The sequence below is a fragment of the Nymphalis io genome, chromosome 1, assembly GCF_905147045.1.
Source record: "Nymphalis io chromosome 1, ilAglIoxx1.1, whole genome shotgun sequence".
NCBI lineage: Eukaryota > Metazoa > Arthropoda > Insecta > Lepidoptera > Nymphalidae > Nymphalis > Nymphalis io.
In genome coordinates this window covers 3,762,635-3,779,527 of record NC_065888.1, presented here as the reverse complement: position 1 = coordinate 3,779,527, position 16,893 = coordinate 3,762,635, and the positions used below count along the sequence as shown (strand labels likewise).

At 30.9% G+C, this 16,893-nt stretch overlaps 1 protein-coding gene across 6 annotated transcripts in view; it reads right to left on the bottom strand.

The window, feature by feature from the left end:
• The window catches only part of LOC126781062 (low-density lipoprotein receptor), a 207,476-nt gene that overhangs the window by 170,107 nt on the left and 20,476 nt on the right, over positions 1–16,893 (bottom strand). For all 6 annotated transcript variants that reach the window (XR_007670609.1, XM_050505903.1, XM_050505875.1 and 3 more), the window contains exon 2: positions 11,431–11,550. Coding sequence is in view for 5 of the 6 variants with exons in the window: in XM_050505903.1 (XP_050361860.1) it covers positions 11,431–11,550 (120 nt within the window). In the remaining variant the exon portion in view is untranslated. The remainder of the gene's footprint in view (positions 1–11,430; positions 11,551–16,893) is intronic.

Sequence of the window (16,893 nt, the reverse complement as noted above, 5' to 3'; positions counted from 1 at the left end):
ACTTAGCATTTCAGAGACGAATAATTCTCCACGACGGAAATTTCATGTAAATTGAGCAGACATTATGACATTTGAAAGTACATTATTGGCTTTTTTTATCGCCAGTTTTATACATACTTATATAAGTTGGCTTTTATTTAATTTATATAAGGAAGGGAGGCGCTTACTACCGAATGGTAAAGTCACCTTTAGCTACAGACACTGGGCTATATGAAATATAACCAAATTCTGACACCATTCTTGCACCACTTATCACAAGCTCGAGACTTACATAAAGTATTTAAGCATTCTGTCTGGACGTAAAATAACTGGTGAGTAGGTGAGATCCACACAGTCGGACCTTAATTTAAATAATTTATCCTTATTTATGTCAATTAGATTCTGATCTACATAAAGTATGAAGGATTAAAAAGATAACGCCATAACGTATAACTTACGAAAGCCGTGCAGATCGCTATTGCTTTTTTTGTTATTTGTCCCGTTGTTAAATTTACAACAACAATATCCCGAGGCACCTTCTGTTACGTATCACATACGTTTGTGAATAGTCGTAGTGAAATTATTACTTTTTTTTTCTGTAGAAATTGGGTCGCCATCGTGAATTCAGCCAGCTGCGTACAATTTTACAGCGCGGCAACCCTCCTGCAACGTGACTTGCGTGACAATGCCGCTGGCTTAGTCGTATACTTCGCGTTATCATAACTGTCTACACATGTATCTTTCGGTTTTAGGGTTCAGTGACAATAATAAAGCAACGAGTATAATAAAGATATAATGACCGATAGGCTGGTACACAACGCCGCTTGAATATCCATTTACGCATAAAACTCTCGTGTGAGAGCATATACTCTTCTTCATCTGAAATGTCGTTTAAATTTATTCTTTGTTAGGCTAATATATAATCGCATATTACGTATCTTAATTCTTATTTTGAAAAGTTTAATCAAGGATGGAAAAAATAGCATTGATACTGTTTGGAAATATATTTGTTCCTATTCCCTATAACATAGATTTTAACTTTTGTAATAACTTATCGTATTATAATACCGTGTTGTTAATATATATGTCGTGCTTCCTGGAAATAACCTATACAATATATATTGTTCAGAACAGCTATCTTGTTATACGTGCAATATATCTTCTTTTAACGACGACCCACCTGTCACAAGATTTTATATGTCTAATCATTTGGTACATTTATGGCCGACACGCTATTGTTTTCACACGAATATGATACTAACAAACAAGGTTGTTATAAGACAACGTAACTGACCGCTTTCGTTGCGTATTTCATTAATCGGACATAATGTGACAATAATAGATTAACTATGGGTTATTCGAAAGCAAAAAAAAATGTAGTAATGTAATGATGTTTATAAAAAATGTAGGATTTTGGACTCGTCATTAAATATTCCCGCCAAAACCGATGGTGCTAGTGTGTTTTGCTATTCGTCAAAATGTCCACTGCGACCAAACATTATGTTAAAGTAATAATTAAAATGAGCAAATTACTGGAACGTAATGTTGTTGATCGTAATTTGTAGTGTCGATGCCTTGAGACGTATGAGCAGTCATAATATATTATAGTTAATCGTCAAAGAAAATCTTTCCAGTGTTTTTTTAATGCATTTGAAAAGCTTTGTTAACATTTCGAACTTAAATGCTTACCCGAGATAAGCACAAACATCATATTCTAAACAAAAGACTCTAGACAATTTGCCCTATCTGTATTTTTTTTTCATTCCATAAAACGCAGTTATAGAAAACGCAACGTGCTCTCGAGATAATATTTTGAAGAGAATTTGCAAGTAGAAACAGAAATTTCAAATAGCTCAACGAAGTGCTTTACGCCCTCCAGACTTGCTTTGAAACTAGCTTGGGGATGCTTGGGGCCACTTTAGTGTGTTCATTTTGTAAAAGGACATTTCAAAGCCACGACTAAACGATATCAATTAAATAAGAATGTATTCTTGAGATATGTTTACATTATTTTGAATATGTAATTGAATAATATTCTATACGCTCAAGTTTCTAGCAAGAACATTAAACGATTGCTTTATCATGAAATCGCAGTTGGAGACAGTTAAATACAAATGTTTTGAGACTACGATCCCAATACAATAGGGAGATATCCAAAACAACAACGTTAATCTTTTTAATAGTCACAAGCACTCGGCAAAATTGAATTTGAGAATAAATGAGAAGAATAAGAAGTAGAATCGATGAAAATTTAAGGCCAAAAACTTGGAAAGCAATAAAATTTAATATCGGGGCTTCTAGTTCAAAGGATCGGAGGACAGCACATTTTATGGCAGCAATTACTACCAACCTTCGTCTTGAATATTACAAAATTGGTTCTGCGTTTTATGGGGTTCCGTGAAATCGTGTTTATTGCTATCATTGAAGAAAGTTATTCTGGTAAGTAAACTTTTGTTTTCAACCAATATCTATTTCAAAACTCATACGGATATTACAAGACGTTGTAGAAATATTAATTTATATGCAGAACAGTATTCCATAAGCTTGAGACGTTACTTCAAATGGACTTGTCAAAAATGTGGGCTAGTGATTACTTTCTTTAAATCCGTTACAAAATTCAACCTTTTTGATGTTACTTCTTTCCAGCTTTTAGGCTATTTCTGTTTACTGTGTATTGCCGGTAGCATTTCTTCGGTTTGTAGGCTTGCATTAAATATTTTAGCGTCTAGCTGACCTATATTGGGCCAATCAATGTTTATCCTATCTTGGTAATATCAATGAAATTCAAATGTTTTGTCAATTTGTATAACAACTGATCTTATTGCAGAACAAGGGAATATTGATAGCGATAAACACATTATCGTATTAATGTCATGATAGTATTTTTTTTATTGAAACTGTAAGTATTTTCTAGGTTCATACTTAAAGCTTCCGATCAGATTGTTTCTAGAAAGAATTATTATATTATCTCACGAAATCATGCAATACATCTTGCTATTTAAAATTTTAATGAGCAATACAATAACATTTAATATTTCAAAATAAAGCTACCTTAGCTGAACTTGCGGATGTCACAAGAGCCCAGTTGTTCAGCAGTTGATTGACAAGCACTGTTATGCATGTCCTACCGATTCGAAATAAAAGGGATTAGAGCAAGGTAATATTTATACCTACTAGCAATCCAAAAACTATTAAACGTATCAACTCTTTTGAACTGAGAGTAAATGTAGTTTGGGAAATCTCTTCTTCTGCCTTGGATTTAAGTTTATCAAAAGATAATCCGAGTAGATTCAGCTTTACCTTTAAAGGAATGACTACTTTTTTTATCTTTTGAAGTCCATCGCGGTAGTAAACTTCCCATTTAAATTTTCCAATTCATCACCGATAGGAAAAAGTCAACAAAGATGTTCATTTGAATATAATAGTACAAAATGAAATCGGTCCTATATCAAGGGCGTCTAGAGCTAAAATTTTTCAACGAGAATATTCCCAGTAAAGATGTCACTTTATACGATATAACGTTACCGCTAACAGTAAATGGCGCATAAAATTTACAGTAAGCCTGAAGCAGTACCCAATTTATTTATATTTACAAAGTTCACAACCCGTACTGCTTAGGCTCTTTATATTCACATGACAGTTTCAATTACATTTGAACTTTCAAATTTAATCAACAAATGATTGACTTATTGGGATAAAATATAGGACCGACAAATAGTGTCAATAAAACATGCTTTGATTTATGGCTCAGATTTAGATCAAAGAATATAAATTCTAATGGCAGGAGAAATAAGGAGCAACAAACAACTATGACCTTAAATTGACTTGACGTCATTGATCGAGATCTAAATAATCTAAAGTATTTATTACAGATTCATAGCTACCAATTCATAGATATCAATTGCTACTTTGTAAGTGAAACTAAAGTGGATATAAATAATTAAGTGGAATAATTTGGTATTATAAATAAAAATATATTTATTTAGAACTGTTTGTGGTAAATAATATACCAGAGCTTTTAGTAAACGCATGTGATATATAAATCTATATATTCGCCTGAAATATAAATAAATTAATGCAGTTAAGAATACATCCTTTAAATTATAAAAAATATAAGTATATTTATTATATTTCAATATTATTCAGGTAAAATACATGAAGGCCAATGAATGGGTATGGTTGTTAAATCTATATAAGTAGCCATCAATTCAAGATGTATATAAATCTAGTACAGCTAGGACCGCCAATAAATTTTATGTCTTCAATATCAGAACCAATTTATCTCAAGTAGATAAAACCCAAGAGGGTAATTCCAGATATCCCAGTAAGCGATTGTACGAACCACAAAACCTGAACGAAAATCAGGGGGCTCGTCAGAACTATGGCTATCTTATGTTATGTTCTTCCATTACTCATCAACTTACCTAGAAGTACTCAAGATTTTCCAGCACGATGCTCACGATGCTTTGTGCACGTGACTCGAGTTTAGTACGGAAGTAAGGCAAGTATTTAATGAAACATTATAATATATCCATTAACTTTAATTATTTAGAAGGAAACGAATAATTTAGGATCTTTAAGGAAGGTTTAAACGAATTAAATCTATTTAAGTCGATTTCGAGACTCAAAATGATACCAAACTAGCAGATTGTGTTTTGTGTTTGTGACATTTTTCTCGACTTAAATGAAGGCAAGGCAAGGCCAATCTTGAATAGATATAAATATATCACATAGACACTTCCTCCTGTCTTGTTTTTCTGCGAACTTAATGCGACTGCAATTGATAAAACAAAAAAATGACTCCATTCGAAACTGACAAAATGATTGATTTTTTTTCAAACACTATTGTTGCTGTATATATACGATTTACCTACTACCAAAATGCTTACAAAAATTCAGTTATAAATATGTTATATACAACAAACTAGATCAGTACTTTTTATGTATTAAATTTAGACATATATTTGTATATTTGAAAATAATAATAATAATATCTTTAAAAATAAAAGCATAATTTTTAAGTCAGTGTTTGTATGTACTGAGTCGTATTATATTTAACTTTCCGTAGACTTGCCGAGGCGTAATATTATTCTACGCAGGATTTCAATACAGCTAATCACATTAGGTATCTTTGTGTAGTTAAGTCACAGCTAGTAAGCAATGACTAAGCGAATTCAGACGGTGTTTCAAGTTAAGGATTCGCTCGTTTTCAATTTGTACATCAAATTGATATTGTCGAATGGAATTATTTATATATAATATTCGTATAAAAATGTTTCAATACAAATAGAGTATGATTTGAAATATTAATGGATTTGGTTAGAAGGTAATAAAAAAAAGGATATTGGGAATGGATATTTGAGTAAGGGAATTTTTGTATTATTGTAAATATAAAGCTAAACATTAAAAGTGGGCTTTGCTAATTCATATGAAAAATAAATTTTGAAAACATCAATATTTTAAACAACAAAACTACAGACCAATACAAACGTTTTGTGATCGTTAGAAATATTGGCAAAATCCTGAGTCCTCTACAAATATTATGTTGCTGAACAAGAAAATTTTATCTCTTAATAAAATATTGAAGCACTTTATTCATTTATTTTTATATTAAATTTAGAAAAAAAACACAGATTTTATTCTTATATAAACTGGTTTGAGTGCGGATTTACTGCCCACTTTATTTTCATACTATTTAATGTTCTTAGTTCGGTAGTTAGTTATTCCTCTATTTTTCATATATTAAACACATAATTACATAATTTATACTAAATACATAATTTAGTTTTAAAATACGCTACACAAAATTATATAAAAGTTTTATCACCTAATAATTACTTTTAAAGCGTCAGATAAAATTAGTTTGAAATCAAACTTACACTACACGCAATCACACGTAAGATATCCATGATATCCAATATATTATGGATTCGAAAATCGAACAGTTCCAATCAACTTCGAAATTATTACCTATCAAATTGAATTTTATAGTTTGAAGTCCGTTGTACTCGTAATAATTTATAATAGATTTACATTTGCCAATGAATAAAAGTAAAGCGTTTTTAAAAAACCGTTACGTAATAAGACATATTGTTCTGTACAAGATTATATAGATGATAGATTCCGAGTTTTTCAGTTACTGATATTGATGCAGGATATATAAATGATGATTGATGAAACGGAATAACTAAGTCTCATGTCGATTCTTAGTAGAAACCCAATTTCGAATCAGCAGCTTATAAGAGTTATTTTAATAAAATATATTTTGATTTCGATTTCAGTCCTTTGTATATAACATTCGCCATTTCTGAATATGAGACCCTTTCTGTCAGTTTCAAAGCTCAACTTGGAGATATTAATCGGTTCGACGAGCATTACGTAATCAAGACGGACGGAATCTTCATCCGAGCCGGAAAAGCATCATTACACTTTACGCTTAAAGAGTAGTCGCCTTAGATCCGAAATATCCGAAATTTATATCATCCGCAATTGAACAATTTTGAAAGGACGATATGAATAAATTATTTTAAGCCTCAGTATTAATTATATTCTTTTTTTTGTAAAATATTTTTCTTTTGCAATAAGATTTTTTTGTTCAGTTTTGTTCCGCTACCCAGCATTACGTTTTGTTACTAACGTTATATTAACTTAGAATTTGCTTGTTTTGTTTAATTACAAAAAAAAACAAAATTGCGGTGTGATAACAAACAGTCTAATCAAATTCTCTTTTAAAATGAGCGTGTTAAAACGTTAACACCGTAATTAAAAATAAAATGTCAGACCTATCGTGTATACTTTTATCCTAACCTTTATTTAGGACAGGACATAAGTAAACAAAAGGTAAATTACTTGTTATCTGGTATGGCTTTTCATTAGAACTACTGTATGATTGATCAGTACACCATATCTAGATAACATATATAGCTACGTAATTTTAATAAAGAAAAAATAACAGACTTGTTCTTAACGGACGGAGAAACAGACAATTAAATAAGACATAAATCTTCCAGCGTTAACTCTAAAATTTAAAACGTGTTATGAGTTTTCTTTAAATGGTTTATGAATCTAGCGACGAATTCGAACAAACTATATATTTACTTGTAAACATTATCATATTTATTAATAAATTCATCATTTACTTTTATTTTAGCATCATGGTAGAAGCTCCATTCCTACTACAAGAGGAAAGGACTTTGTCCAGCAGTGAGATATTTAAAGTTCAATAAAAAACATGTTTACATCAAGATGGGGTGTTTTATTTGAAAAATCTAGGAATCATTAAGGGTTAATACAACTATGCCAGTTTAATTAATATTCAAGCGAAATAATCACTTCTTATTTAAATTATTCTGAGGGACGTCTGTAAGTTATTAAGCTTACTCTCGCTTCGTTTGTCAATTGTTAGACAAGTCCGTAGATTACTTTAGGGAATTACAAGGTGGATGAGATGAACAATCCAATCCATTCACTTTAATAATATTAACTTAGAAATAAATTGTTTAGGGAATAAATCTATAAGACTGTCTAACATTGTGATGATATCATTCACATTAGTATGCTATACTAAATTCATTCAAAATGTACTCGTCTATTTTGTGTATAATTAACACTTTCGGATAATCTTGAAAATTAGAGCTTTTTTAATAATATAGGTAGGCGGACGAGTAATTGAGCCGATTGATGGTAATAAATCACCACCCATAGACATTGGATCTGTAAGAAGTATTTAATATTACTTACAAGGCCAATGCGCCACTAATCTTTTGGAACTAAGATTTTATGTCCCTTGTGCCTGTTACACTGGCTCACAAACCCTTCATATTGGAACAAAACAATACTGAGTATTGTTGTTTGGCGGTTTTTTTTTTTTTTTAATAGAATAGGAAGGTGGACGAGCATATGGGCCACCTGATGGTAAGTGGTCACCAAACGCCCTTAGACATTGGCATTGTAAGAAATGTCAACCATCGCTTATAGCCAATGCGCCACCAACCTTGGGAACTAAGATTTTATGTCCCTTGTGCCTGTAATTACATTGGCTCACTCACCCTTCAAACCGGAACACAACAATATCAAAGTATTGCTGTTTTGCGGTAGAATATCTGATGAGTGGGTGGTACCTACCCAGACGGGCTTGCACAAAGCCCTACCACCAGTAAAATTATGTATGCAGCTAATTTATATGTTTATTTCTTAATGACTTCTGAATAGTGATATCAAAAACACATATTACTTTCCTGTTTTAATTTTAGATTATTTTACTAATTATTTTATATTAAAAAAATAATGATCATACCAATCTTCAATTTAAGCAATAATAATGTACTAAACCAACATAATTTAAAATAATACACGACCGATATTACGGTTACGTTTTAGTCAATTGTGCAAGTTATTTTTTGCCACTGATTTCACATTGAATTGTAAACAATGAATTAAATACATTGATATTTTAATAACGATTGCAATTAAAATGAAAACAAATTCATTAAAACAACGCATGCGCAATAAGACGAGGCTGGCGCCATCGAGTCGCAATGAATCATCTCTAGTCAATGAAGGAAGCCAAATCAATGATAAATAGCTACTCAATACTCGTTTATATAAAGCCTACTACTAAATTATCATATCATGGAGTATAGGTATTTAAAAAACTTTATTGGCCAATTGGGCCAATAAACCCTTGGGCTATCATTATATTTTTGATAATATTATGAATATTATCATAATTAATCCACGCTTCGATTAAATCTATTTCTTTATTATTCTAGTATATTATTGTATTATGATGATGTATTATGTTACGAGTCATAACCTTCACTAACAAACAGTTTTCAAACGTTTTTTTAAGAAGTTGAAAATAACGCATGCAACTTGTACCTACTCTAGAAGTGGACCTTTTTAGGAATAATCCGTTTTCAAACATTCAAATACGTTGCAGTCAGGTTAAAATTGGATTTTATTTTCTTAGCGCCATTTCTGTATAATTTAATTTTTATTATGTATGTTTCTTTTTCATTTTTTCTAATGAGTAACTAAAAGCCACTGGCATCTATTTGATCCAATTAAGACTCCTTAAAGAATATAACCTAGTTTCGAAGTCCCCACTTTGAACTTTGGTTGTTTTTGGCTGCTTCGTCGGTTTGGTGACTATTTTGACTGCTGACGGTCTCGACTCGAATTCAGGGATGGATTAAAAAAGTATTTGTATTCATTTTTGTTACCGTACCCGACGAAAGGCTGTAAGAGTCATTAGTACCTTTTCATCCGACTCGAGTGAGGAAATAGAGTGCAGCAGTTTTTGTATATATTGTAAACTTTTTTATCGACGATATAGGATTAATAAAATATATTCACTAATTATTGATTTAAAAAACGTAATATATTTTTTAATCCTAAAATTCAATTCAATTCTAATATTGACTGAATATAAAAATATGCAGGTACATAAATAAAAACACAGTAAAAAAAATATACGCTTTGGCGTACCAAACGAACTTAACCGGCACGAACAACACCTTGGAGATTTTCTTATTTAAATAACATTTAAAAATATATATAATGATGTAATATATTGTCTTTGAGATTGGCTGCCATGGCCGTAATATTATATCAGTAGTACAACCACCTACGTAATTTAATTTTACCTACATGCGATTTTATCCTAACTAAATAGGTTTCCTTGAATGAAAAATATAGAACGACTCCCGAAACGAGCTCCCTTTGATATCTCGATGAAACGCCAATTACTTCAAATTAGAAATGCCACATCGACAAGGTTATTTCCCTTCAATAAATATTAATAGGCCGCCAATGTGCCTTTGTGAGCGACCGAGATGTTTCACGAATATTCTAAGGCTTATATTTAACAATTTATTAATTTCATTTCTCTGAGACAACTTTTGTATTGCTATTCCATCATTTAGACGCAAAAGAGCAGTGTTTATTATTTAATAATAATAATTTCACAATAAATATGATTAATTTTTTATAAACGCGTAAGTAACTCGATTTGTCTATCTATTACGCTTTTACGGCTAAGCAGCTGAACTGATTTTGATAAAAATTTGGTATGAAACCAGCTTGAACCCCAAGCAACGCTATAGACTCCTTTTTTAGACCAAACACTTGCCCACCTCTAACACGCGAGTAATCAATAAATATATATATTTAAAAATAAAATTCTGATTTTTTTAAAATGTTCTTTAAATAAGCAAATCACCACGAGGTTTTGTTCGTGTGTTTGGCGTATCTTTTCTATTTTTTTAACTGTGTTTTGTTTTATCAGAATTGAAATTTAAAGATACAAAAAATATATCCACTAATTTTGTACTGAAAAAAGTTAATTTAAAATACCAGATAAAATTGTTACTTCAATTACTTTCCGTTTTGTAAAAAAAACAATAATCACCGGTCATAGAATCGTAGCTTCCAAATTAAATTAAACCAATTGATTTTTTTTTAAAAGTCCAACATTCGGAACGAAGTAGGTTGAGCACGAATTAAAATTAAAGTCGTCCATGAAAATCAAGGCTCGCTCAACATTTCGCTAGAGGGCTCTCAATGAAATGCGGAAGGGCATGAACTTGAGCTGACCCTAAGTGCTTATTATGGCCGAATGATATGAAAGAGCGTTACTTTCAAATATATATTTTTTTGTAAAAAAATTTATAGTAATAGCTAAATTACTATTTATTACGATATTGGTAGAGGAATTTACGTTGTGATTACAATAACAGTTTTATTTTAAAATTAAATATAAAATTAGAATATATAAGCGTTAAAATATTTATTCGAACTATTATAATTTTTGTATATAAAAAAGGAACTAAATGATACAATTCGACGGTGAAAAATATTTTGTAGTCGTCGTTAATATTCCAAGCCTTCACTCTTTTGGAATCACTAACATATTCAATAAAAGCAAAAAAATTGAATCGAAATGTAAAAAACGATATTGGGCTTGAAATTCCATATTTAAATTTCAAATCAACCTGAAGCCATCTTAATGTTAACAAAGCGTAATACGAATATACTTTTTTTATTTCGAATAAAAAAAATGAACGTAATCCAAATCGTTTAAAACAATTTATATAAACCACTGCAGGAGTTTAAATTCTAACGAGGCTGCACGTCGCGCTGCGGTATTCTTCTAGCCACCGATTGTGGGAGCAAAAAGTTTTTTAATTAACAATATAAATAGATAACCATTTTTAACATTGTCAGTGATAAATTGTTGGTGACAATACGATAGACATTTAGCCTCAGAATTCTAAGTAGAAAAATGTTGAATTGCCGGACGTTCCATTAAGAAATGTATAATTTAATATTAGAAACTGTTTACTAATAAGCTTTTTTGTTGAGTCAAAATATAATATTATCATATCTACTGACAGATAGTGTATAGCATTCGAATACGGATCGTTGATGATGTTTGTTCTGTCCACATACCTTTACATTCCTCTATATCTTCATCTGAGTTGTCACCACAGTCGTTTTCCCCTTCACACACCCAAGTTATCGGTATACATTTCTTGTTCGCGCACTGGAACTGCTTCAGCGAGCAAACGTCTGAAAAGATATAGCCAATATTAATATTGACACATCAGACTTACATTCAGATACACCCGGCACTTCGTTTTTATTAGTAAATATACAATATATAAAACCTAAAGGATTTCGCCTTTAGATTTTAGTGGATGAGTTAAAATTTAGTCTTATTATTACCGAAATAAAATATAGCCTACGTTATTTATGATAAAGTTCTTATAATGAATAATATAAGAATCGGTTCAAGAGTTATCGGTTACAAACAAACAAGTCTTTCTTCTTTGTAATATTGGTATAGATACAGATGGAATCCTCATTGGCTATGTGAACTTGGCACCCGACTTTTGAAAATCGATTTTTTTCTTTTTGAGTGTCGACAATACCAGGGTATGAGTTTTTTTCGTTGTCCTCTAATTTTTTTTAGAGCTACTACAAACGAAAAATTTTTTACTACAATCAACTACATACGAATATCTATAAGAATCAAAAAGAAAGAATTCGATTTTCAAAAGTCGGGAGCCAAGTTCACACAGCCATCCTCACTTCGCAACCTTCGAATCTAGCTTTAATACATACCACTTTTAAGTCTTATAATATTATTAAACTAACATTAGTACATATAAGCAGATAAGAAAAAAGAGACGCTTTAGCGAAATAAAACTAAGTTTAGACAGTAAATGTAGACAACGGAAGGCTGTAATAGCGTTCCATATAATTGTTGCTTACATCGAGTAAGCTCGAGATAAAAGCATTCGAACAGAAATGGATCCGTACGTTGAAACTGTGAGCGAGGAACGACTCCGAGAACAATTTAATTTTGTACAGTGGGCTCCAGTGTACATCAGGTCGCTGTCTTGAATATAAAGGACTGAACGTGATAAGATACGGTAGGTAGAAGTAGCTGTCTACTCTAACCTTGTTTTTGTAAATGACATACTGTTTCCACTATAAATATAAACCACTATAATATTACGAATCGATAGCGGTTAAGAGAGACGTCATATTTTGTTTTTCCTCGTAATACGACTGCGATGAATGCGAAACTCCTTGTATATTTTATCAGCGTTTCCACAGAATTGTGTTTTACTGTTATAATATAAGAGGATTAAGTCATTTCATTTATTATACTCTGATATAAATATATATATATATATATATATGTGTGTGTGTTTTTATCATTGAAGCAGGATTATAAATTTAAGTTGAATGTGGGTACATAAACAAGAGCAAGCTAATTGTCTTGGATTTTTTTTAAATATATTTTAGTTATTAAATGTAAAGCAAGATTGATTAATTAAAAATACGATTATTGTACTAAGATTATTGTACGTAATTATTTTATTTTATTGATATTTTTTATCTTAAATATGAATTCCTATTACTACAATAACTATTTACTAACTTTCCAAACAAAAAATTAAATATAAAATCTACATGTTACTGTCATTTTATTGAATAAAATACAAACAATGTTTTAGGCCTAAGACACTTGCTAACCCACAAGTATCTGTCCAGCCTTTCAAGCGTACTTGATCAAATTTATGAAATATATTATGTTGAAGAATCAAATAAATCACGTCACGTCAATTCCTTTAACATAAATATAAATTATTATCAAGCAAACTCGTGCCGTATGTAAATATATTATTAGATAAAATTTAATAGATTGTATATACATTTAAAAAAAAATTCTAGTACAAATATTTGTACTAGATTATTACCACTGATTTTTTTACCACCAAAAATATCTAATAAACGATTTGACGAGCTGGTTGGCGTAGTTGGTAGATACTTGCCTTTCACACCGAAGGTTGTGGGGTTCGATTCCCACCCAGGACAGACATTTGTGTGCATGAACATGTCTGTTTGTCCTGCATCTGGGTGTAATTATCTATCCGTAACAGCCTGTGAATATCCCACTGCTGGGCTAAAGGCCTCCTCTCCTCTTTTTGAGGAGAAGGTTTGGAGCTTATTCCACCACGCTGCTCCAATGCGGGTTGGTAGAATTCACATATGGCAGAATTTCAGTGAAATTAGACACATGCAGGTTTCCTCACGATGTTTTCCTTCACCGTAAAGCACGAGATGAATCATAATCACAAATTAAGCACATGAAAATTCAGTGGTGCTTGCCCGGGTTTGAACCCACGATCATCGGTTAAAATTCACGCGTTCTTACCACAGGGCCATCTCGGCATCTATATAAGTATGTATTTTACAAAAGAAAAGTAGTATATGTAGTATATCAGTTGTCTGGTTTCCATAGCACAAGCTTTGTATAAGCTTAATTTGGGATCAGATGGCCGTGTGTGAAAAATGTCCAAGGATATTATTTTTTTCTGTTCAATCCATCATAATTCCCACTAGATAGTAACATTATCAAATAATTGTGCAAAATGTTCGCTCAATCATTTGGTGGTGGCAGTTTGAACTGGATCAAACTGCAATATTACACACACACACATAAACAGATATAACTTGTAAGTAAAAAAAAAGTTTCATGAATGTGTTTCTCGCCCACCAGTATCAGTGGATACTTATTTAATGCCTGTTATAAATATAATAACCATATATCTTAGATAACATCGATGCCGCTGCGAGTCTAACGATGTTATCAGCACAGACATTTGACAGGCAATATTTTGCCGCTCTTTTTATCATTCATGCTAGTTGAAGTATTAGAATTAATAAAAAGGAACGTATTACGGCTTATTGTAATTAAAAATAGGGTACATAATAATGCTTAATTATAATTTATGTTTTGTTAATAAAAGTTTTTGTCGTTTGTTAATTTTATATTTTTTCAATATATTTTTTTAATATGTATGAATTGGTATTTCCTGTTACTTTATTTATTTTAATCTCACGACCTGAATCTCTTATAAAAACAGATAAATTGAATCAAAACGACGCCAGTACTATACATAAGCCACTAAAACATTTAATTCATGTAGACACATTTTTAAATATCGAATTATCGGTTTTATGTTCGTATGATTATAATTAGGCAAGTATTCATGAACATTGTTTTTTTTTTCAATACTTTAAAACATAAAAAAATTAAGTCAATTAGGATAATGTAAAAAAATTAAATCAATCAATCGGTTATCGTTTTATGTCTTATTATAATTCAACTGAATATTATGTCGACAACATTCCTTAATAAAGTCGCTTTGTGTATAGATTTTCAACAGCTTTAGTGAACAATAAAAATAAAAGTTAAAAAAAATTAGTATTTAAAATCGAAACAATCCAAACTAAGACATCCATAGCCTTGGGGCTCAGAATATGTACGCTACACTAAAATAATCGAAATCGAATTATTGAAAAAAAATTACAATACTCATACTGACTCTTTTTAAACTTTATATGTATCTATAAATGTTTAATATATGTAACGTTAATGTACCTTAATAAATAAATACTGATACTTGTTTTCAGTTAAACCAAAAGCTTATCAATATCAAATATGGTTCGTCGTCAAAGAAATATCGTCTTACTAAAGTTAACAATAGTTCCAAAAACACAAAAATACAATAGAGAATAAGAAATTGTACGACAATTCCTTATACATCTTATATGTAATCAAGAAGAATGTGAACGTATATGATCCAAAATTTATATCCTTTTATAAGGTTGGACAAGAGGCCATTGGGCTTGTAAAATTAAAAATAAATACATTTATATATGGAGTAATGTTATGTGATGTTTGACTACAATTGTTCTGATTTTAAATTATATATAACAAATTCATGGCAAAATGTCTTTATATAAATTAGTATAGTATACTAATAATAGACGAGCCGGTTGGCGTGGTTGGTAGAACACTTGCCTTTCACGCCGAAGGTTGTGGGTTCGATTCCCACCCAGGACAGACATTTGTGTGCATGAACATGTCTGTTTGTCCTGAGTCTGGGTGTAATTATCTATATAAGTATGTATTTACAAAAGAAAAGTAGTATATGTAGTATATCAGTTGTCTGGTTTCCATAGCACGAGCTTTGTACAAGCTTAATTTGGGATCAGATGGCCGTGTGTGAAAAATGTCCCAGAAAAAAAAAAAAAAAATAGAAATTATTTAAATGTTCGTCTTTAATAATACTAGTTGTTAGTTGTAGTAGTAGTAGTTAGTAGTAGTTTAAGAACGCAGGTTCAAACATGGGCAAACATGGGCAAGCACGACTGAATTTTTATCTTCATAGCAGTGAGATAGTTATAGACTTTATAATAATTATCGTAGCAGACATTATTTTATAATATAATAAATATCTAAATTATATAAGTACGTCTTTGTATAATGGTTTCCTTGCAAGTATATATACATATAATTAAAAAGTAAACATTTATACACACTTTAAACATACAGTTCAATGACAATAAAAACATCTATATAGTATATAATGGCCGATTAATTTTCGTGGACGATTTCTGTTAAAAGATTTTTAAATATTGATTTTTTCAATTGAAATTATCTCATTTATTGCATATGTATTCGACTTATTGAACACGAAAATGCGACGGCAAGAGGGAGACTAATATAAATTCATTAAATTATGGTTGAGGGTGCTCTAGTTAAGCGCATGACAGCTAGTGATGGACGCGACCGCGCTGACATCCAATCTCTGTAGAGGACCCTCGTGTCACACATTGAGAGCAAATCGTTTAGCTATTGGGGACATAGCTGGATGTTAAGTGAATGGCCAACGTATAAGATTATGCTTACTCAGCCTGATCGGAAAAAAAATCAATCTTACAGAATGCTTTAATGACTGTAACATTATCATTGTTCATTCATAAGCATTCGTTTAAATTAATTTATTTAAGTAACAAGCCTTTATTCAATTGTTTTCTTCATATCTAATGTTAAGATAAAATTTAATTGATTATACTAAAACGTAATATACATTACTTAAAAACAAAAAGAGGTCTTTGACTTAACTTTTTTGGATTTAACATTTGAATTAAATCAAGAGCATAATTAGGTGCATATTTTCCTTATTCCAAAAACTCACTTACCAAGCTAACTTAAGGATTATCGAAATCATTAGACGTTTTTGAGAAACCAAAAGATTATAACAATACATACATACGGTATTAGCCCTCTTGATATTTTCAAAGTCACCTTTCGAGCTCTTTATGATAATGTATTATATATTATAATGCACAGGAGTGTCCACAAACAAAAGTGCACTCTGTTTTTCTATGGTATCATAGTATTTACGATGAGTCCCATCCGACATAAACCCAGTGTCTTTATAAAAATGGGCTAGAGGTATTGCGTGCTTGTACTTGCGGGTTTATCCTGCATAGTCTTCGTTGAGCTCCATAATGATATCATGTGAAATAAATATCAAATAACTGATG